The 24,674-nt window shown below is 34.0% G+C and overlaps 1 protein-coding gene across 3 annotated transcripts in view; it reads left to right on the top strand.

The window, feature by feature from the left end:
* LOC141458431 (cubilin) overlaps positions 1-24,674 on the top strand; it is a 159,706-nt gene that overhangs the window by 120,984 nt on the left and 14,048 nt on the right. For 2 of the 3 annotated variants that reach the window (XR_012460941.1, XM_074136391.1), the window contains exons 4-7: positions 20,310-20,487; positions 21,841-22,050; positions 22,986-23,201; positions 24,378-24,586. Coding sequence is in view for 2 of the 3 variants with exons in the window: in XM_074136391.1 (XP_073992492.1) it covers positions 20,310-20,487; positions 21,841-22,050; positions 22,986-23,201; positions 24,378-24,586 (813 nt within the window). In the remaining variant the exon portion in view is untranslated. Of the gene's footprint in view, positions 1-20,309; positions 20,488-21,840; positions 22,053-22,985; positions 23,202-24,377; positions 24,587-24,674 lie in introns of all 3 variants that reach the window. The other variant, XM_074136392.1, reaches the window with a different exon arrangement.

Genomic DNA, 24,674 nt, shown 5'->3' with positions numbered 1-24,674 from the left:
CTGATTGGGCACTTTTCTAAATTACTATTTCAGTGGATTGTAAGGATTAATTACCAATTAATTTTTAAAAGAATTAAATATGTAACCAGAATTTCAAATTAGGAAAATTGGCTTAACGGAAATCGCATTTTACAAATTGGATTTTCTTTTAGTTTTCAGCAATTTTGATCACGTTAATTGAAATTTCCAGTTTCCCCTCTCCCCAAAATACTTACTTCTAAAATGGTTTTTCTATAATAATATTTCATAAAAAGTATACAGGAAAATCTTTCGATATTATTGCTCAGAAAACTGTAAATCGAAAAGCTGCATATTGGGAAATTCCCCCTCAGCTTGCGAGCACAAGAGAAAGTGAAATGCGAAGTTCTTAGAAAATGTTGCTCTAGAACTGCCAGAACTTCAGCCTGGGTGAGGGTATTAAACGATTTATTGCTTACATAATACAGTATCAATGTACGTTGTATTTACTTATATTTCCAAGTAGAAATATCAATATTTACTTTATTGAAAGCGCTGAACCATCATCGGAGAAGCAATACAGCATCCGTGAGACTAAAACTTTGCATACGATATATTTAGATCGAGAGAAGTATGCCCTTAACTCATTCAGCAATTTTGTAATGAATAAAGATATACCATTTGCTTCTAAGTTGCAGGTATATAATGCAGTAAGCAGGGCAATTGTCTGCTACGGAGCACAAGTGTGGGGATGTACCTGGTTTAAGGAAGTAGAGGTTTTGTTAAAGTTTTTTCTTAAAAAAGTATTTTGTCTGCCCATTAATACCCCTGATTTTGTATTGTATTTGGAAACCAAGGTACTACCCTCATTCTTGTATACCGTCAAAGTGCACATAAAATATATTCAAAGATGTAGGCAGCTTCCGCCATATAGATATCCTGGTATATTGTTAAAAGAAATAATTGAAAAAAAACTGTCTTTCTATACAGAAAGGGAGAATCTGTGTACAACCTATGATATTCCTTTATCTGATTTTATAAATAATAAATTAAAAATTCATTCAATTGTGAATATTATTAAAACTGGGTTAATTAATAAGTATAATTTGTCAGCACAAAATAGTCAACGGCACATTTTGTATAAACAATTAGATTCACAACTTAACTTTGTAAATACCATTTTGAATAGTAATTCTATCAGCTGGATAATCAAAGCACGGGGGGAACTACTTTATCTTAATAAATATACCTTTGGTAATGAAATAAAACTTTGCTCTATGTGCAATTTGACAGAAAGAGAGGAAAGTGTATTCCACTTTATAGCGGTCTGCCCTATCTTGCGGGAATTTAGGCTGAGGTATTTTGGTAAGGTAATAATGAGTGAGGAAGAATTCATAAATTACTTAAATGGAAAATGTTGGACTAGCTTGGTTAACTACTGTAAAGATGCGTGGAGATATAGGTATGAGCTTATCAGTGAATTTAATTACTGAAATTAAATATAGAAAAGACAGTTTGTACGAAAATATATAATCTTGTAATTAAGTAAATAAATTATTTATTATATAAAACAAAATAAATAAATAAAAGCTATTTAAAAAAAAAACAAAAAAAAACAGCGGGACCTTATATTTGATAAGAATAAGAATCATAGTTTATAAAATAGAAGAAAAAACAGAGAATTATAAATCAGTGTAAATAGATTTGAATTGTGGAGATTGGACGATTAAGTTTTAATTTTTATAATGCCTAAGATTTTATATTTAATGTATTTTGTTCTCTCTGTTTTGTTTTGTCTTTATAGCCAAAGATGTGGAATTTAAGTTGTCTTTTAATTGTCTGTTATTTTGGCCAATTGATATTTAATTTCTTACTATAGAAACTTAATAAGACTTTCTCAATTTCATTTAGACAGCTTCTCACTCAGACGGTCTTTTGACCATGAGTCAAGTCTGTCAGTCTTTTTCTAATTTGCAAAATTATTGTATATAGTTATTGAAATAAAGACCTTTATTATTATTATTATTTAGATCGAGAGGGGATGGTGGAGCTCTCACTGGTTTTTTGCCCCCAAGTGCTTATGTAGTTGGCAAATAAAATGGGCTTAAATATTTATTGTAATACTCAATTTCATTTTTGCAACCATAAATTATGAATTGTTTCCTCCGCAAACAAAGATTTGATGCGTATCTTAGTATTAGTCTAACACGTTGCGGATCCGGTTCGCCAACGCAGTAAGCTGAAGAGCATTCCCTTAAAAGTGTAGAAGATACAGTCTCCCTTTATTTATTCTAGTGATCGCAATAAAACGTCATATAACCTCTATACAGGTTATTTCGCTGTCAGGAGAGTATGACCAACACAGGAGGAAATACAAGTGTCTCATATCCGGTTAAATTATTCTTAATAATCGTAATAGATGCCACTTCCTCATCCTTCTGAATCAGTCGTCTTGCACAAGAGCTTAACCTTAATCAACAACCTTAACTTTTGAAGAAAAGAGGCTAATTGTGGACGGCTCTATTGACAGGAGAAAATTCCCGCTTTTTTTACGAGGTCCATCTCTGTGGAAGACCTCCTCTGGTCTTCCAGTGCCAGTGACCTTAACTGTGCAATTTAACCGGATATGAAACACATGTGTTTTCTCTTCTCTTCTTGGTCATCATAATCTCCAAAGCAGCCTACAGCGAAACATAGAAAAGAAATTTATTATTCTGGGACAATTGTCCCCTAAGAATAAATACGGGTACAAATAGAGGCCTTAATAGTTTGGCCTTTGATTAAACAGAAAATAAATAAATAAATAAATATTTACAAAAAGTGAAAATAAAAATAACAGCAGAAATTAAGGAAATAAATTAAAACAATTAGAATTTCGGAGGAAGCTGAATAGAAAGGAGATAACTGAATAGCCGGGATTTAAAGAGATAGGGTAGGAGCATGGCGGACAGATGATGGTAAGGAGTTCCAGAGAGAGAGGTAGCACGTATCAGGAAGGACTTGTCAAAGGATGAGGTACGGTGAGAGGGGATATAGAGATCAGATGAGCGAGATCTGGTATTACGGAAATGTATCGAGGATTTAAACTTAAGGAGTTGAAAAATATAGGAAGGCATTTGAGACTGGATGACGTGAAAAAGGAAAGAAGCCAAAAAATATTGGCGGCGATAGACAGGAAAAAGCCACTTCAACTCATCGTAGTATTGCGAAATGCGAGAGTCTCTGAAAATGCTGAAAATAAATCTTATAAAGCAGTTCATGAGGCGCTTGAGCTTAGCTTCAATGTCACCTGAAAGACCGCGTCATACACTAAGCAACCATAGTCGAAATGGGGGAATATAAGAGAGGAAACTAATTGGAAAAAGGTGACGGGAATTATTAAACTGCTTAAGGATATGAATGGAACGGCGAGTGATTTGGGAAACATGGTTTTTCCAAGATAGGTTTTGATCAAAAGTGATACCAAGGTTTTTCACAGAGGAACAATATTCAATTGGGATATTGTAAAGGAAAAGATTAGGAAGAGGAGCCAATGATTTAAGGAGTGGGTTAGAGCCAATAACAATAGCTTTGGTCTTTTCTACATTCAGGGTAAGCTTATTGTTCGTGGCCCATGCTGAGATATTATTGAGGTTCTTAACACACTGTACAGAGGTTATATGACGTTTTATGCCTTAGAAAGTATAAGAAACCAGATTAAGTCCTTATTAAACTGACGAATCCGTTACAGGCATTGCTGCCTTTCCCAGTATTGGCCCTTTATTGTATTTTCTTTGGGAAATGTTTCGAATAAAAGCCCACCATTTTGCCAGAAATAATGAAACTGAAAGGGTAGAATTATATTTCCTTCCGGCGACTATAAATGATTTTTATGAGTTAGAAAGGAATAATCTTAAAACCTTTTCGAAAGTCGATAGTCTTAACTTTTTTATTATCGCTTCCATTAACTACTCAAAGTTGACTATGAGTTTTTAAATAAATATCGACATAAAAAAAAATTATCGATATTAAAATATGGTTATAAAAAAAGAAAATAATCCGTTCAATCTTCTATCGCTATTAAACGCTTATCATATCTTTCACACTATGGCGAGCAATTTACAGTTTTACGACACACATAACCTGCTTACAGCACAGCTGATTAGGGCGTAGAACATTTGGGCTCTGTTATTACGATTTTCCTTTTTTCCGGGAGCTTTGACGATATTTATGAAAATTTGTTCGGGGCGGATTTCAGTTTAGTGTTAATGAAGATGTAGATTTGTAATTGGGAGATCTCTGGCTCAAATCCCGTGTGGTAACTTCTCTTTATTTGTTTAAAAAAATGTTAATAATAAAGTATATGTTTCCGCTCCTCTACAGGACCCGCCACTTTTATACTATTTCCCCACAATTCTATACTATTTCCTTTCAATTTAAGGCATTACACGAAGTTATGCTATAATAGTGTTACATTTAATTAACACCTCAAAAAAGTAATTTTTAATTACATAATGTGAGGAAGAATTTTACTATTTATGGAAGCAATCTTTGGAAGCAAGTTTACAAAACAAATAAAATGGAAAACTCATTTTCCGAAGTCATGGACGCGATTAATGGAAATATAACTTTCTCCACGTTTAGCTGGAGTCTAGACCTGTGAGTAGCGTTTTGTAATGACTCACCACTGCGACCCCTGACCTGGTAGGACCTGAGCAAAGCGACCTGTGTCTGGGTCAGAGCCGGCCACTGAACGGAAGAATTCAGCTCACTGTTTTTGCAGCAAGTTAGCTGATTGTATTAAAGCTTCAGGCCGTAGAAAAAGTGACAAATTTAATGTTGTTTGTTCATATTGTTTGTTCCGTTTACACTTTTTTATTTATTTTGTTGACAAAAGTTTTCCCTTTTTCCCAGCTTATAACTTATCCAGCTTTTTCGTTGAATGAAAATTTGTTTTTCTACAACTTTTTTTTGGGAGGAATGGGGATAATTATTTAGTGCACTTTCCAAACATTCAATAATAACCATTGTTTTCTCAGAATATAATCGATAGATCGATATGTAATCTAACGCTATCATATGACATTTGTCCTTTTATATGAGTAATTGGCCAAGTTCACCCTTTAAATGTCAATATAGGCCTCTAAATTAATGTGACATCACAACATAGTAATTCATCATTAGTTTGATGGCTTATGTAACTTAATATAAGACAATCTTGTTGTTTGTTCTTAACATTCCAATGTTTCTGGGGTGATTTGCAAATATTTCTCTCGGTTGAGAAAGTTTTCTACAATCTACAAGTTGTTTGTAAATAAAGCGATCTATATCCGGGCAAATCTCTCTCTCTCTCAAAGACTTCCTCTTTCCAATTATTGTAGTTCTTAAAAGTAGAAACCTCTTAAAAATTGTTTAAAATGGTTAGTTTCGGGAAAGAAAAGTTCCAAAAGTTTTTCATACAGGAAAAACTATTTCTTGTTATTTTTTGGGTTAATGAAAATCTCTTAGTACTGGCCTTATAATAATAATAATAAAAATAATAATCGGGCGCTAATGACCGTAGTCGTCGATGCGCCATAGAAAATAAATAATAATAATAATAATAAAGATTGGTAAAGCTAATATGCATTATGGTACTGGGTTCTATTCATGGTCTCAGGCCTTGGATTTTATTTAATGGTTAATAAAAAAAATTTACAGTAAAGTATGTTTGCTAGTCGCCTCCGTCCACGACACCTAATTTAGTAGTTGGACGTTAAGCCCCGCCTGAAAAAATAGGCAATTACTTTACTTTTACTTTACTTTAATAATAATAATAATAATAATAATAGGCCATTTATTGCTGTTAATGTACAAGTACATGATAGATTACCCTTTCACATAAGTAGCAATTCAGCAAAATTGCTTTGGCACTTTTTAAAAGTATAGTTCAGTACACATTAATTATAACTTTAATATTACATTTTTATAAATTAATACAAATACAAATACATAAAATATTAAGTAAAATCAAATAAGAACAAAAAAACTGGTTGAAAACAGAGAAATCCTTCTTTATTAATTGAATTATAATAAATTTGTATTACTTAAATTTGACTTACGTTTCGGGCCTTCTTTGGTCACTCGAGAGACTTTTTTTTAATTAAAAAAATGGTTTAATTATAAAACTTACTATTAATTTATATTCTTTAGGATCGACGTTTGTACTATTGTATCGTATAGAATTATGTAGTCAAGTTTTGAATTAAAGCGGGTCAACATCTGAGGACACTAGCGCCCAGAGCTTTTATCAGGCATTAAGATCTTCCGGACAGTGTTCTCTCGTTCTAGACAACACTGTCCATCATCTGGGGGCAAGCGCCGCCGAATATGAACCCGGGATCCAGGAAGGCCTTACCACTTAGTTATTCCCTTAGCTTCCTTATTATTATACAAAAGGAAGAAAAGTGATTGACTATTCAAGTCATAATTAAACCGAGCTTAAGGACTAGGGTCATCTTTTAGGGCCTATGCTTAACACTAATTATAATTTGTTTTACGTTGTTACATCCCTAAGGTTGGTATGTCTTCTCTCCTAACTGTTTAGGTACTGAGTTTAGTCGGTTTCATTGGCTATAATCATCTAATTTTTGGTGAATCAATCAGAAAAATGATGAAAAATACTTATTATTATTGTTATTCAGATTATTTTTTATTTTTTTTGTTGATTTTGAATTTTATCTTTTATCAGGATGTTCACAATATTCTTAAGTTGTATTCCCACAGTCCAGCGTTCTTTATTTCCTTCAGTTAGGTGAGTTTTAAGTTCTTGAACTGGATTTCATTTTTCAAGTTCGCTATTTCCCTTTTATTTTCTCATTATTAATTTCTCTAGGGCCCTAGAGGAAAGGGTAATTGCTCCTCCTACCTCATATGCATGTACTGAAGGTACTGAACGCTTCTTAAACGAAGTGCCCTTTGGGGGGGGGGGAGGAGCTTACTTGAAAACCAAAAGAACTTTATACCAATCTTCAGGGCAGACTTCTGTGTATTAGATGTATGTTCTGAGAAAGGCTAACAGAGTGCGCTATAGGCTATAAATCCTGCTCCATACACGCTAATAAAACTTTAAAGGGCTGTTCACGAGAAGAGAAAGCGAATTTCTCATCTCTTTTCCATTTCTTATGAAGGTATCACTTAAAATCTCCTACCATCTTACTTTTCTCTTTTTTTTGTTGTATTATTGCATTTTCTTTTATTATATTGTCTGTGGAATCTTTTAAGGTCAAAGTAAGAAGGTATATTACATTCATGGCAAATCTTAGCCACTGGCTGTCTCCAGAGACACAATTCAATTTTGTGATACTCTAGAAACTATTGGAGGCCTTCTTCCGTATGTGTTAATGTAGCATCTCTTCAGTGGTATATATGGCCTCTCAAAGCTAGCCACCATGATTTCGCTACTAGGACCGAGTAAAGGGCCTCAAGTGGCTACCATATCAGTTATTTATTTATTCAGGATCCTGTTTCCTGAGGCACTACAACCAGAAAAAAAAGATTTCTTCATCACTCCTCTGAAGGCATAGAAAATAAATCCTCACCTATTTTCGAGTTTGATGGTACTACCCATCAATCATTTTCGCGACAGTATCTCCTCTGGTCTCAACATTTCAGAAATCTTTCAGTCGGCCAGCATAAAACGGGAGGTTTCCTCTCCTCTTGTTCCACTGGACTGGGGTTGGACCCTCCTTGCAGCAGAATATCTGCAGAGATGTTTTCTGACATATTGTGCCTAATAAGGCCACTGGCCTGAGCCGTTCCGACTCTTCTGCACATCCAGTGGTGCACCTTTTGCAGGTGGAGCTGGTTTGCCTTGACTAACAGAGCCTGGTGGGCTTAACTTGCCTTACGTTTGCTGACCCTAAGTAAGTAACTTATCAATGCAGCTCACAAGACCAAGAGTCACAGAGTACAACATCCCTCAGAACAGTCACCAGCGTTTTGGTACTGACACGAGTGCACTTCCTGAATGCTGGAACTAAAAACCTTTCTCCTCCGAAACTATTCGGTGAGAGTGACACCAAAAAATTTGAGCATGGACATGGAACGTAAAAACTTATTAGGAGGGGGACTTTGTTAATTTACAAAGATCCAATTCGTTGAATTTGATCTGGAATTAGAAGAGTAATCTCTTTTCAGCAGTACATATCTCACCCTCTACTGGCTAACACATTAAATCTATTTTCGGTCCCCGATAGGCCCACTGTCCATTATTGGTTATTGATTCAATTCTAGTTCTTGGAAAATGTCCCTTACAAAACGTTTTCATGCTGAAGAATGAAATTTCTTTTCTTTTTTCCCTTTTAAAGACCATAAATTTTATTCTATTTATTTTAAAAAAAACTTTCTTATTCTACTTTAGTCTTTTTACCGGAAGTTACAGTTCTGAGATCCCTAGAAACCAAAAAAAGTGGTGATGGTTTTTACCTTTCAGTGCCTTCGTGGTTTGTCTGCTTCGAAAATGGTAACTTCTAAGTGAACATGTATTTAATATTGAAGTACAAACTATCTTTTATTACATAATTTAAATTTCAATTATTTAAATTGTGGTGAGAGTGTTCACACCAGACCTCGTACATAAATATGTATTTCGGGTAAAAATTCAATTTTTGGAAATTTGATAAGATTGCCATTCTTACTGGCTAAAAGAGGAAGTAAAACAATCGTTCACCTCTCTAGATAACATTATGGAAATTTATTTACAATTGACTGTTTGATTATTAAATTAAGAATCGTTAGCATTGCAATAGGACTGACTTCCTTCCCAAGGGGGTTTCGGCCACTGTACCGGAATGGGACTATGGATGACCCGGAAACACAAGCACCATGACCTGTTATGCCCATAAAATCGATGCCTCTACCCTTTTGTAATAAATAAGTTAGAAGTGGATGAATATTGCAGCTGTTTGCAAGAGATGGCTGCCAGATATAAAGATGGATAGTTACGCTTGAAGGAGTCCCTCTGTACGGGCCCAGAAAGGGAGTATCTTGACCCAGTTAGTGGTAGCGCTCTCGATATCCTGCTGCCGGCTCTTCTCTGCCTCACTGTCTACCATTGTGCTCAGCTAGCGTACCGTTCTGCTGACGAGCGATCTTTATTGTTATTATTTTTTTTATTATTATTATTTATGCTATATACGTACTTACACAAGCCAACACTATTAAATTTGCATGCACTGCTGATATAACAAAACATCTTCCTTATCGAACTGTTTCCGCCATAATTGTTTATTATAAATTTTATTATCGGTAAGACAGGAAGTTTGGCTGCCTAGATAACTCTTTTGGGATTAGAAAATAATCCTCAAATGTAACGTCAGCAGTTTAATGAAACTGGTTTTCTAAAGATAAGTAAAGTAAAAGCCAAATATTCCAGGGGGCTTTACGTCCAACTACCAATTAGGTGCCATGGACATAGGCGACTAGCAAAACGTACTTTTCTGTAAACTTCTTTTATTAACCATTAAATAAAATCCAAGGCCTAGACACCGGGAATCGAACCCACTAAACCAACAATACATCTTAGCTTTGCGGGTCTAGTATACCTAACCGCTCGGCTACTGTGGCGCCTTTCTAAAGATAAAAACCCTAAAAAGCACGTTCGACGTAAATAATTAATTTTAAAAAAATTAATTATTCCCTCAGTGATTCTACTGTTTATTATGATTTACTCAAAGACGAACAGAGGAATAGCAAATTTTAACTGAAAAATGATGTCAAAGCTCACCAACATACTTGCAAATAATTTTTTTTTTTTTTTTGTTACCATAGGAACAAGCCGGTTGTGAAAAAATTGATACAATAATAAATAATTTCAAAAATATCTGCTCAAAATGACAACCTGACGATTCTAAATCAAACTATCGTATTTATATATATATCTGGGTGAAATTATCAGTAGAATTGAGTGTGTGAAAGAGGCTGGCGACCTCTATGTCGATAGTCTTAGAGGTGACGTACATGCGCTCTGCTAGCATCCTGGTGAAGCCCCTACAATCACCAACTGGTGTACCAAAACTCTACATGTGGAGCATAGCTAGTTTATAAAATATATATATATATATAATTTGTGTAGGTTTGGTCAAATCGATTTTTTGAAATAAAATTTCTGATTCATAACTTTCTCATATCAATTATAATTCATACAGAAAACAGACTGATCCAAGAAACTGCATTTAATACATTTTTCAATTATATAAGTTAATTTTATATACTGTGTTTATTATTGTATTTGTGTAAGCTTGGAAACAAGCTGCCGGCGAGTGGGCCAAATATTAGTGCTTTTTCGCCTTCATCTAGTTTTGATACTAGAACGCATGACACGAAGGTATTGCAGGTCAACTCGTTTGATACTAATTATGTGTAAACAGGCTGTCCACATAATTCTGAAACAATTTCGATAAAATTAGGCCCAAATATACACAGTATGAATGTTTAATGTTTCTCTAAAAAGTATTAAAGTTAAACTTATCGATAATTACTCGATCTTGGCTAATCATTGCACAACAGGCCATATTACCCGGGCACCGAATCGACCTTTGATGATAGTGCGTCTTAAATTAATAAATTTTTTTTAATCCTAATTAATTATTTTTTAGTTCATTTTATTTTGTTTTTTATATAAACGTATTTACCATCATTATTACCAAAGGGGTTTTACTAATTCGTTAATAAATTTGTACAAACTTTTTTAATTAAATTAAACCATTAAATAAAATCCAAGGCCTAAGACCGGGAATCGAACCCACTAAACCAACAATTCTTAGCTTTGCGAGTCTAGCCTATAACCGCCTAACATACTTTACTATAAAGTTCTCATATTAACCATTGAATAAAATCCAAGGCTTAGATCGGGGAAATCGAACCCACTAAACCAACAATACATCTTAGCTTTGCGGGTCTAGCCTATATAACCGCCTAACATACTTTGCTACAAATTTCTCATATTAACCATTAAATAAAATCCAAGGTCTAGACACTGGGAATCGAACCCACTAAACCAACAATACATCTTAGCTTTGTGGGTCCAGCCAATAACCGCTCGGCTTCCGTGCCGCCTCCATCTTGATAATAAATTAAGTCGACTTCTATCTCACAATTGTAAATTGTCTTTTCGTAGAGGATTTAAGGAAAAATAAACGCAGTAATAAAAATAGAAAGTTATATTTAAAAATAATTGATTATAATAAAAGCAATAAAAAGGGGCTTTTAAGTAGATATAAATCTTAAAATCTGAATAGTACAATGTTAGTCAAGTACGATATCGATTCGCTTCAATTAGAGAGAGTAAATCGAAAAAAAGGGTTAAATTTAGAATGAGTTTAATAAAAGGGTTGTCCAACTTGACTGTTCGCTCAGTTCACGCTTCAACACCCCGACGGCTTTAGGGAACGAAGTTAGACTTTACGCACATCACTGAGTTTGAAATTCAAAGACTCACTTCTCTTGCTTGACTTTTACCATTTATAATTAAACTTGATTTTTATTATTCAAAGATCTTTTTAATTCATCCAAATTCTTTTTAAGGAAATCTGTGGTGATGGAGATGAATAAACGGTAACATGGTGAAATCTTAAATATCGTAAGCATAACTTTTTCATGCTGCAAATAAATTTAAGCAACTGGTTTATGCAATTTTTGTCGGTTTAAGGGCAAGAAGAATATTAGATTTCCCACAAGTTGTGCCACCAAAACTTATTCCTGAATTTAAGCCAAGATTTACTGCAAAGAGACTAAACTCCTCTACTATCAACCTAAGATCCTGGACATGAACGCCTTGCTCTTCCTTGGTCATTAGATTAGAGGAGAGGGTTTCCTTTTTCTTCTGAACTCTACAAAAGTACCCTGATACAAAACCCCAATTTGTAAAGTACTCTTACCTGAAAAGTTCTAGGAATAGATCTGTGTTAGACCCAACAACAATAACTCACAAACAACCCCTAGACGGAGCTCCAATCATGTTAGACTGCTGATAACGCATCAAGTCCATCCATAAGTGCAGCTGAAAACCAAGCACTTTCCATTTATATAAATATTCCCAAAAGTTGCATCAAAAAGCAGCAGCAACATGCCTCCGTTGTTGGAGTCAACTACAAATTAAACTAAACAATAAATTATAACCTCCACGCGTAGCTTACCATATCAACACTGATGAAGGCACACTTTGGGCCGCTGAATGGTTTTCTTAAGAAGTCCAAACCCACCAAACCAGTGCTTGAAATGCAAAAGAAAAATTATTAATAGTAGAAACACACAAAAGGCTATAAATAAACAAATTTGATAGCCTACAAAAACTAAATATTATACAAAACTGAAATTTAAAAAAAAAATGGTTAAATTTTGTTCAAAATACAATTGTTGTAGATTTGGATTGGTTCAACCACCAACCGCCATTTTCAATGGTTTATTAATCCCCACACAGCAGAACAGACCAATTAAAACTGATGTCTGAATGGAGTTCTAAATTTATATCAGAATGATACCAATATACAGCTGGACTGTTATAGGCCGTTAGTTTAGGGCGAGGGGATTTATTGTTTTAAAACCCATAAATACTTCGGGTGTAATTCCAAATGGATGCAAATGGTCCACTTTTAAGCTGCTGCAATCGCTGCATTTTTATTAGAAAAAATTTTTTCTTTCAAAATTAAGAATTTTACTGAATGATGGTCATTATCTAAATTATCACAGTACGACTGTCTCTCTTCTTGATAGAATATTCATCATCAAATAGTTTGAAGAGAAGATCTTAGAACTGTTCACAGTTCGATTAAAAGTTAGGTAACAGCCTATTTTCAGGCAGGGCTACCTAATTAGGTATCTTGGGGTGGTGCCTGGGAGGTCATACGTCACTATTAACATTTTTATTATAAATAAAAAGTTTGTACTGGGGGATCTTCCACTTACAGCGCTCATAACCAATTATTACGCCAAACTCCTGTTCCACAATAATATCAATATATTTTAAATTTGATTTAATTTCAGTTAGCTTAAAACCACATACTTTTCTGGACTTCACTGGTTAAGCAGTTAAGAGTTATGCAGGAATAGTTATTGTAGAAATCCTGGTCTCTAAAACAGTGAGCAACCAGTCTTGAAACCAACAAAGCAACCAATAAGAATATTGTTTCAACAGTAAGAATGCAAAAGAAATTGAAAGTACACTCATCGATTCCTTAATTTACTAACCAACATTAACTGCAACGATTTGTACAGCCACGTACATTGTACAGACTTCGCAGCATTTGGCGAAAATAATAAAAACAACGTAAAAAATTCTTTAAAGGAAGAAAACAAATGCAGTCTTAGCGTTCCACGTCACTACAAAACTATGCATTGAACACCAACAGCCCTAGATGATGAGAAAATGGCTAGAAATACTTACATTCGACTGGGTATCGTAGTAGAATCATATTTTAGTTAATTAGTAGAACTGACATGATTAACTTTAACCAATGAAATAATCGAACTTAACCAAGAAGGTATTGCAAACAATTATCCACAACAGAGTATATAATACTAGGTGGAATCTCCTCCCAGAAAGCGTACAAATCAGCCAATAATGAGGTAAATTGGAATACCTGGCTATAGCGGAAGTAGAGTTATCGAGACCTACGAAGAAGGGTTCAAAACATAAGGAAGAAATTTTAATTAAAACAGTATTTTTTAACGGTTATGATAAAAGCAAGCAATGAATAGAACTAGGAGACAACAAATTTTCATTTCCCAAATGGATGTTTTAAAACAATGAGGTGGAGTATTCTCTAAGGTGCTGCTCTCTAGCCGCAGGCGCTATAACTAACTACTAGCTGTCGCTAATTAAAAATAGTTGACAATGTGAGTTAGTTACTAAATACGTACGAACAGGAACACTACCAAAGATTTAAATTGTAGCACGTAAACATTTACTAGAAATTCTTCCATTTTAACAAAACTTGCTATTATATTTAATTACAACTGCAAATAAATAGGTAAATTCTTAGACACAATAGTAACATCTCTTTGTTGCACAATTCACAGCAATTCTTGTTCATTGTGTACTTTCATAGAAGAAAGGCAGACAGTATAATGGTATCCGACTACGCTTGAGATAATAGTATTGGGCCCTAAAGGTCTGATGAAGACATTCCGGTAACCGAAGACCGACCGGAAACAGTAATGTCCTCCAGGACACTTGCAGAACTTTATGAAATCTCCGTACATGTGATGAGAACTGATGTCCAATGGTAGGCATCTAATACTGAGCGATTCTCATCACTCTTACTTAATCAGGAGTTGAAAACCTGGTAGCTTTTCCGAAGTACGTACATCCTGGATGTGTATGGCCATAATATGGCCACTAGCGTCATCAACTGGTGAAGGAAAATGGGAACAACCCCTCGAAGAATTCTTAACCTGACCAAAGCTGAGGAGGGCCTCTGCTTAATCTGGCCTTATGATTTCTATAGAGACAAGATTGACTCAGTAAACATCTCCACAGGAAAAGTCCCAGGATGTTGTAAGACAACTTTCTTGTCTACTTGTTTCTTTACATCGTGCCCCCAGGAGAGAAAATGGTCTCATATGTAATGCCTTTGGCACTTTTGGAGCCTAGAGGAAATAATTTGCAAAACAAAAACAAAAAACTCTTCAGGTGGGAGAACCCTGAAGAGAGGTTTACCCGGTTGAGAACTACAAGGGGCTGAACTTGACTTTTAAAAGGCTACTTTTTACTACAATTACTTGGGATACAGGACTTCCTCCACCTTTGCCGGCTTGAAAAGCTAACGGAATTAGCAGAGTGAAGGATACGAAGATGAGAGTTTGATGAGTAACAGGTTGAGCGATAAAGGGAAAGAGATAAGTGAAGCAAGAGGATATCGTTTAAATATTTCACAAAGAGAATTCCCGCCTCCCCAAAAATAATTCAGAAAATATAACCAAATAAGATCAGAAGAAAGAAAACTAGTAAAATAATTTCTATATAACAGTTGGTAGCAATGTCCAAATTTAAACTGTTAAAACTAGAACGGCTCCCCCTTCCGATACATATGTGAAACACCAACTTTTAATTATTTTGTAATTGTTTACACTTGTTTTAATTAACCTTCGCAAACAGAACTGTGGTTAATTAAACAAACAGACCGGTTTTAGTTGAGATCTCTGAGAAGATGAGATAAAAACAAAAACAAAAAATGGAGCAGAGAGCTTAAACTCTTAAGAGCGGAAAGTAAGTTATTATTTAATGAACACTCACTGAGAGCTGAATCCCTGCTGCACGCTGAAATCTGCCATGAAAATTTTATGTAACTTTTCTTCTCACTCTCTTGCGGTAGGACTAAATGAATTTCCTTACAAGTTCACCAAGTTTTCCTTAAATGATTAGAGGTGTCTTTGATGTCCTGAGATAGTTGTTGACACACTTACCGTTTGTGAGAAAAATTTATTTACTTTCTGTTATTGCTGAGAAATGGAAAAGTATTTCTTTAAAATTAATTCTTCTTCTGGGTCTGTACCATGTCTTCCGTCTAAAACACTGTGAGACCACTTGAAGAACACTCTCATCTAATCTCTGGCCTACTTAAACTTCTTCCTTGACAACATTTTGCTAGATTATTCGCGAACTTACTCTCGGGTCTTCAACCACTTTCTTCAATCGAAGCTACTCTGTCTGCGACTGAGTCTTGACTTGTGGCCAAACCATCTCTTCGGCTGCACTTATAAGCTAATCATCGTATTTCTGATCTTATGACTCCCGAGTTACTCCTTCTAATTTGTTTCAAAATCTACAACAACTTGATGTGGGTTTCATGCAAGTATCCAGGACTCTATTTCTCAACTATTGAGGAAATCCGCACTGCTTGTTGTCATTATTTGGCCTGATCAGTTTTCTGCCATTATCCTGAATTCTTACTAAATGAAGAAATTTTGTCTTTTTTTTTTCGAACGGCCCTAGTTCGGAAGAAAGTAGGAGACACATAAAACAATCAGAAGAAAGATCTCTAGTTATCTCTCTTCATCTCTGTTTATCCCCTTCTCTACAAAGAAATAAGGGGTCGCTATTTATCCCATCCCAACTCAATAGACTAAGAAGGAAAGAGAATAAAGTCGACCTTTATTCAAATCCTTATTTCAGCATCATTTGTAAAATCGTAATGATTTTAAATTCTCCGCTCAGTCTTTAATAATATAAAATTTAATTATTAACTCAGGATTTCTAGTACTATAGAAACTTCAATTTCTATAGAATTTGGTTTCAAAACTTCAATCTCAAAAACATAGCTTCTTTCCAGTCCACCAAATCTACAAGTCTAAATCAAAAGAGAAATCAGGTATACAACTCTACAGTTTAGCAATTGCCAGCCTGATTGGATTACGGCTGAGTGAACATCAATCCAGTCAGATGGCTTCCCGAGGCGTTTGCAGTGCTCACTATCTGATAAACATCAATAACAGAGACTATCTGCTCACGTCACTTCCTTCTGTCACAAGTACAAACAATAGTATTGACCAGGGTATTTTCCTTCCATTATTGACTATAACGTAACTTCTAATTTCAATGAAAATTGAGTTGTAAATTAATTAATTTATATCTCCTACATTTATAGATCTGTGCACAAAATAACTATAGTTTATAATTGAGAAAAACAAAGTGTACAAGAGAGAAAAATTCCATATCAATACGTGCTTCACAGTGGGAGATATAGAACAGCCATAATTTTACAGAATTTCATGACCCAAAAAATTTTCAACCCTTTATATCAGTGGTTCTTAACCTTTTCTTAGACGCGGAACACAATTATATGTTAATATTTTTCTCGCGGAACACTAACATTAAATAATTTGAAATACGGTATTTAGCAAGAACTTAAAATTAAATTCAAATTAAAAAAAAAAGGAACAATTTTTTGTTTTCGTATCTTTCCTAAGTTTCTAAATTTCAATACATTTAAAATTGAAATTTCGCGGAACACTTGGACCATATTCGTTCCGCGGAACACCGGCTAAGAGCCACTGCCTTATACAACTGTTCTACCGGACAGTTTTGATAAAAACAAAAAAGTTTATCTATTTTATTTTTTTGAGATCCACCCAATAAATTAGAGTTCCAAACGTAAAAAAGAGAAAATGTAATGATTGGAAACAAGAAACCACACTGTTTTAAAATTTTTGAAAGGCCCCAAAAAAATGCAACCGAAAACTTTAAATAAAAAAAAAAAGTGCGCCAAATTATTTTGGTCGATATCAAGAGAACAGCTGATTTATTTGTGAGTCAATAACCTATCTCCTCTGTCCCTTCACTTGCACTAAGCTCTATCGCGTGTTTCTTTTTAAGTTATTTATTAAAAGCTGTGTTTTGTTTTAACCAAATAATTGTGGATTTTGAACTCTATCTATCGGGCAGGCTATCTCGAAATATTTATAAGGTTTTGTGAATACGCAACATTCGGGACTGACTTTTTTGGGCTTCTCCTTTTCCAAAATCGAGTCTAAGTACATAAACCACTTCAGCTTTTTGCATTTTTACTCCATTTAGGTCCTAATTCTTCTCTTCATACCCAATTCAAACCGTTTTTTCCTGTAAATTTACTCTCTTACTTCAGTATGAGAACGATTTTTTTTTTTCAGATTCCTGATAATCAGTTTCATATCCTATTTGCCCAAGGACTTAACAATGTTGGCATGCACTTGCATTCAATTCTGAAACCATCCTACTGTATACAACTCTCTCCAAAACATTTTAAATGTGGTAAGAGTCAGGCAACATCACTGCTTAAGAACTTAGAAGCTCCAAAAAGGTCTTGACAGTCTAATTTCCTGTTCATGCGTATGTACATTTCTCTTCTGTATTATTACATTCATTTCTTTTCTGTGGCATGAATTATGCTTTTTCTCCCAGACCTGATTCTCTTAAGTCTTCACATCCTTTCTTTAGGCACTTTGTCGAAGCTCACATTATACTAAAATCTTATTTTAGAGAAAAGCGAATCTACTTTTTCTCCAATGAATTAAATATTCCCTAGGAAAGTATGTCAAGTTTTAAGCAAATCGTGCAGCTGTTTTCAAAAAAAATTGCAAAAGACTCAGTAATGTGGACTTACGGTTGATAGATTTTAATCAAAACCTTATTACAGAGTACTTGAATTGTCTGCAATTTATATTTTCGCTTTTAGCATTTTAGATGACAAGGAACTTTTTATTCTTTTAGGATTCTGCTAGATTAGGATTGCAGGTTTATACCAGAAATGCGATTCATTCCAAGGTAGTACTTGGAATTAATCACTGAATGTTCCTTTTGTTCCTTGAAACATGCTTTTATTTGAACCAAATATCGTTTGTGTGAAACTAAATAATCTAAATTTAGATTATCGACATTTCAATTGTTAGCATATATATAAATTTTCTTGTCTAGAAATATATCAATCGATCGATAATTGTAAATAGTTTCTTTAGCAACTTTTATTAGATGACGACCTTCAATAAACTTGACACATAAGGTCGTCCAGTATATTAAGATGACTGATTTTAAAATATATTTTCAAGTTGAGAACTTCTTACAAAAAAAAAAACTATTAGACTTTCTTAAGTAATTATGGGGTATTCGAACACTTAAAACAATCGTCCTAAGAGAATAACCTTCTTCTAAAACAATCGTCCTAAGAGAATAACCTTCTTCTAAAACAACTTCTCAAGACTGAAATTTAGTAAACAAGGAATTCTCATTTCAGTTTTAAAAGCGCAAAATCCATTAAAACTTTATTTTTCTATCGAAGTCCAAATAATGCTTTTGGAATGTTTCAATTTAAAATTATTGTTATCCTATAAACATAATTATTAACTTAAACGTAACCATAATGTAAAGCAATTTGTTGCCGCCTTACACTTGATGGTAAAAGGACATTTCATTAAGGTTAGTATATGGGGTACAGTAAATCTACTTTAAGTTTATTAAGCATAGAATTGAGGCAGTGCTTTGAACATATTAACATCGCATTTGAAATTAGATTGAGAGGCTGCTCTCTTCATATCCAAAGTTTCTTTCATTTCCATGAATATGGTGGTGCCACAGTGCGATAGATGGAACTAGAGCTTTAGAAATAGTTTTTTGCTTGTCTGGAATAAATGCCAAACACGTTTGGGCCAATGTTGTGAAGGCGTGCGACCTTTTTGGATAATTACTTACGAGCATATACAATTCCAACTCATTAGACTCTGCTGGTAAAGGCAAATGACACATCTCCTTCAGTCTCTCGAGGGTTTTAATTCGTTTCAGACTGAGTTTGCTCTTAAATGAGCTTTCAGTGATATTTATCGAACTTAGCGGTGTCATAATCACTTTTTTTCTTTTTTTTTGAAGGGGGTTCAGGAGGTTTGAGGCCATAAATAACTCTAAAATTGAAACCATACTTCACAGGTTTGCTGATATTTTTGTTTTAGAGAGAATCGTATAAGTTTTTTACACCTGATATTTCCTCCCTAAGGTTCATTTATTAAATAAATAACAAACCCACTAATATTTTTAGAAATTAACAAACAGTGAAAAAAAAGGTTTTTGTGTCAGTTTGGGCGTTTTCCCTACAGTTGGAAAAGTTAGTTTGGTTTTAAACCATCAATCGATTAACCTCTCTTTTAGAGAAATATTTTATGAGACTAAGGAGTTAATCTACACATTCGGTCTACAATAAATTTTATTATTTGCTTTTGCAAAGTACAATTGCCCTAAACGTACCTGACATGAGGGGATATTACATTATTAACAATATTTGGTATAATAATTTTATTATCTTCTTTATATTATCTGTTTTAATAAGTATTTATCTGCTGCAAGTCCCAATTTAGTATTTAAAATAAATTAAAAATGCCAGAAACCTTAAATTAGACTCATCAGAAATATTAGCGTCCCTGCAGGCTTCTTAATTGCTCTGCAGACAAACTATTTGGTTTTAATGAATTCACAGACGAATTCTAGCTCAGCTTATTCCAAGGTGTCTTGCAACCCTTGCTGAAGGATGGTATGCACAGGTTTATTGAATCGAAGTAAGAGATTTCGGAGCATTATACATCCCCTCGAAGTAAGTAGTTTTTCCTGACTAGAACGGAGGCTTGGGAGGGCACTTCCCTTCAAAATCTGCTCAGTTACCAAGTGTTGATCTTTTCTCATCCTGAGGCTTCCTGAGTCTGTGAGGTTACCAGAATATTATCATACTTTCTGAAATAATTGCTTCAATTGGAGAGATGATCTTTATTTAGTAATTTTATTAGAAATAAGTAATTTTTATCCATTACACTGATTCTACTTTATATGGCCCTTGCTATGATCTGTCTTTTAATAAATTTGTATATTTCTGTTTCAGAGTGCGACCGGACTTTCGTGAGCCGGGTGGGTGGGCCGCAGAACGGTACCTTCACATCTCCGGTCTTCCTGAACCCTGAGGGCCACTCCAGGCAGTGCGTATACACCTTCCTAGCGGGACCGAACCAACGGGCCGAACTTACCTTCACAGCGTTCGATCTCAGAGGCACTCCTCCAGAGTAAGCTTATATTGTCAATAGTGGTTTTTTTTTTTTACAATTACAACTTGTAAAATTTAACAAAACTTAAAAAGATATTGGAGTCAAATTAAAGGGAAGAGTTGAAGTACACTTGCGCATCTAAAGAATAATTATTACTTCTTTCAGGAAGCACTACAAACATCATGAATTATCTTATTTTAATGCAGTACATGACATACAAAAATGTGTTTTTGATGAAATTCAAATTAGTAGTAAAGGTAATGTAGCAATGGCGTATTGTCTAGGCAAATAGTTTTAATTTGTTTTCGTCTAAACTCTATTTTCCTAAGCAAGGAGTATCTGACGGCGGTGTTATTTGGTGAATCACATTCAAACAATATTTTTAATGCTTTTAAGATAAATTGCTTAAAGCAAGGATTGAGTCGATTTACAAAGTATCAACAATAATTACAAAAAAATACGAAATAATAATGTAATATAATGAACTAACTCTTTTCGTTAGAAAAGTAAACAAATAAATGGTACTAAGAATATTTAGACACAGTCATTTTACCCAAAAATAGTGGGAAAAAATGATATAAAGTAAATCAAATTAAACTTGCTAACTTGGCATAAAGTTTTTTAAATTTAAAGATTTGAGAACGTAAAGAAAGATATGATTCAGTTTACTCTAAGAGACTATTGTTAAAAAAAATTTGACAGTGAATCATTGTCCAAAGGGTATAAAATATAATTTGAGAGATACATTTGTCTAAAATAATGTAACTTAGGGCATGATAAAGGGAAGTGACTTAGATTATCACTATCATGGCCAATTACCCAAGGTACATAGATGGTCAGGATTAAATCTATGTGTAACATTATTGAGGAAGATTCTACAGGAGACATGCTACCAAATAACCTTAATTAGCTGGTGAATTGTATGTAGCTCACATGAGCTCAAGGATATAGCTCATAAATCTGATAAATCGTACATAAGAACTTTTTTCAGTGTTCTGATTAAATACCTGTTTTTCAGCTGTTTAGTTGTACAATATATAAAACTACTTTTTTTTTATGTAATTATTAGTTACTGCAAGTGTAAACACCTATCTAATCAAGTATTTTTTGCTATCAAGACCTGAGCTAAGGAAAGTCTTAGAAAAACCTTTAAAGGAATTGATGTTCTCTTATTTTCGGGCAGCGAAACAGCATTCGAAACTATCTAATCAACCATCAGCTGTATTTCTTATAATTATTTGCTTAAAACAAATACTTAAAAAGTGGCTGAAATATATGTGGCTTTTTTTACATTAAATTAAAGCTAATAAAATGGAACTTTTTAAAATTAATCGATCACCTCCTAAGAACTTATTTGTTTTGTTAATGAAGGTGTGTGCACGAGTATCTAGACGTGTACTCGGAAGTGCAACAACCGGAGGCGTCAGAGCTGATCAACTCGCCGTTCGGAGGACGGTTCTGCGGCCCCATCCCTCCTCGTCGCCGCATCTCCCTCTACAGAGCTATTGTCCTCTCCTTCTTTACTGATAAGAACTTCACCACACCGGAATTGTTCAAAGGAAGATACTCCTTCATTAACGACTGTAAGTATCTCTACTAAGGTTTTGTGAAAATGGAAAGAAGAAATTAATTATTATCTGTTTGGTAGTTAATAGACATGTAGTTTCTTCAAGGGTGATTAAAATCTTAAACTTTAGTTTCGATTAAGCTTCGTTCAGTTTCCAAAAAGTTTTATTCCTTATAACTCGAACTTGGAAAAGTCTTGTTCTTGTAATGTCTTTCCTCGCATTGTTACGCCTTCATGAATAATTTTCTTTTTGATATAAAGTGAATATTTTTTGGGCAGTAACTTCAATTTTACAAACTGCTCGCAAGTTTGAATTAAGTTATATTTTATCCGGTCTCATCCATTTGTGTTTTCGATATTAAAGGTGTAAAACTTTTTTGGGACCCCCAACGAAAGTTATATTTTATTAACCTTAATATCATGATTTGATGATGGCAGTTGAGATGATTTCATGAAAATAATACTTTGTAATCAAGAAATATTTTTTAAAATATTAAATATTAATATTTTGGCGAAAGTTCCTTTTCTTCTGTTAGACACTTCGTTTAGTTTTGTAATAATTAATTTATTGTTACGTTTTTTTTCCTTTCAGTTTAGTTGAATGTGCAGGTTGCTCAAAAATAGTGTTATAATATTGTACTATAAAGCTTGATTATTTAACGTTCACAGAGAGTAATTATTCGAGTTTTGATAGTATAAATTGATTTAAAAAGTGATTGAATTATGTTTCGAAATTCGAATCAATGGCTGCTGATCTAGAAATTTTTATATTGAGGAGACTTTAACTGCTTTCACAATTAGTGCAATTGTTCTTAAGGAGTTAATAAAACAAGGCTTGAATCTTGAACAAGTATTGGTTTGGATTAGTTCCACTGGTGCACTAAGTAATTTCAAAGGACTAAAAGCTGATTATAGAAATCGTATCATACTAATTGAAACATGATATTACTGTTTCAGCGGAGTATCAAATCGGGACGCCGGCACCACATTCACCTTGCTCCTACGTTATACACGCTCAAAACAAACGCCAAGGAACAATATTAACTCCGACTTATCCGGGCACTTATCCCAAGGACTTAATCTGTACCTATCTGTTACTTGGTGGCGCAGGCCAGAGGGTACGATTAGAGTTCAGAGACTTTGATCTCTTTTTTGGTGGTCCACAGTAAGTATTTAAAAAAAAGAATAAATAAATAAATATTTTGTTGTTGGAAAAAGAAGGAAGAATGAAGTTATGTATTTCTACTTCAATCCTTTGAAGAATTAAAAATGTTTTCAGGAAGTAGAAGTTAAGTAAAATGGAGGCTTGCTTTGGCCACGGTTAAATAACTTTGTTTATTGCTGACGTATTTATCTCTTTTGAGGAAAATATTCTTTCAAATTCTTCAAACTTCGGGCTAAAACATAGCTTTGTGTTATTTACGGTACAATTTTCAGTCAACATTTTTTAAATTCCTTTTAATATAAACATTTCGTTGGCATTACAAGTCATCATCATCATCATCATCATCGTATCGCAGCTGCTCTGTAATCCAATTAAACAGTTCTGGCCTACTCACTCAATCACTTGCTGAGTACAAAAGTACCTGCATCAGGGTAAAATGTATTTGTATCTGTGAAAGAACATCACCTACATATTGATACCCCTCTCTTTGGTTGGAACAGTAGAAGTGAAGATATTTTTACGCTTTTGAAACTATATTTCTACATGCTCAAGTCTTTATACTTTTATTTTAAGTAAAAGCAAACATTACATAGAGCCAAAAAGTTGAAACTATTTCGCTTGTGTATCAGCAAATTCCTACAAATAATAATAATCTTCCCAAACTCTTCTTGGAGTCACTTCGGACGAAAAGAGTTTCGATCCCATGAAAACCTCTAGTCATTAGATCATTAAACACAAAATAATGGGATCTGCAAGGTAAACTGCAACAAAACATAGCGTTAATACTATATTCTCTTATTAGAAATAAGAACTGAAAGTTGAATTAAGGTTAACCTTACTAGTAAAATTTGTTTTGACTCACAGTCCAATAGAAGTGCATTGGATGCGACTCCATCTACTCACGGAATTTCTGTTCGGCACCTAGTTTCTTCATGTGTCCACTGAGACGACAGTGCTCATGATAAATACCATCAGCGTAATAAAATGATTTTAATAGTTCAACAGAAACTAAGAAAAACAAAACGCTTTTGTAAACAACCACATTTTAGGTTTAATAATGTCTAAATAATAAATTCTGTTTCATACAGACTTATGTAATTAAGCAACCTCTCTGTTGAATGTAATTTTTTTTTTTTTCCCAATGCCTTCTATTTTCTAATAATAATTTGTTTTTAGTTGTCCGTTCGACGTTGTGAAAGTATACGACGGTATAAGCAATGAGTCGGCGGTGATCGGTACGTATTGTGGCCAACAACGGAACCTCGTCCTATATTCTTCAAATAGTACCATGTACATTGTCTTTGAAACTCTCAAACGCACTGCCAACACACAGAACCGAGGTTTCAAAGGGATTTTTGAATTTAGTGAAAGTTTTGTAAAACTAGGTCAGTAATACATATTTTTATTTTACATATTAGTTTATACAAAATAGAAATTTGTATTTCCATTTTATTTTTACTTATTATTTTGTTT

Source organism: Rhodnius prolixus, unplaced genomic scaffold (genome assembly GCF_049639745.1).
Source record: "Rhodnius prolixus isolate KJV_2025 unplaced genomic scaffold, Rpr scaffold_5, whole genome shotgun sequence".
NCBI classification, from domain to species: Eukaryota; Metazoa; Arthropoda; class Insecta; order Hemiptera; family Reduviidae; genus Rhodnius; species Rhodnius prolixus.
This window is presented reverse-complemented; position numbering and strand designations above follow the sequence as displayed.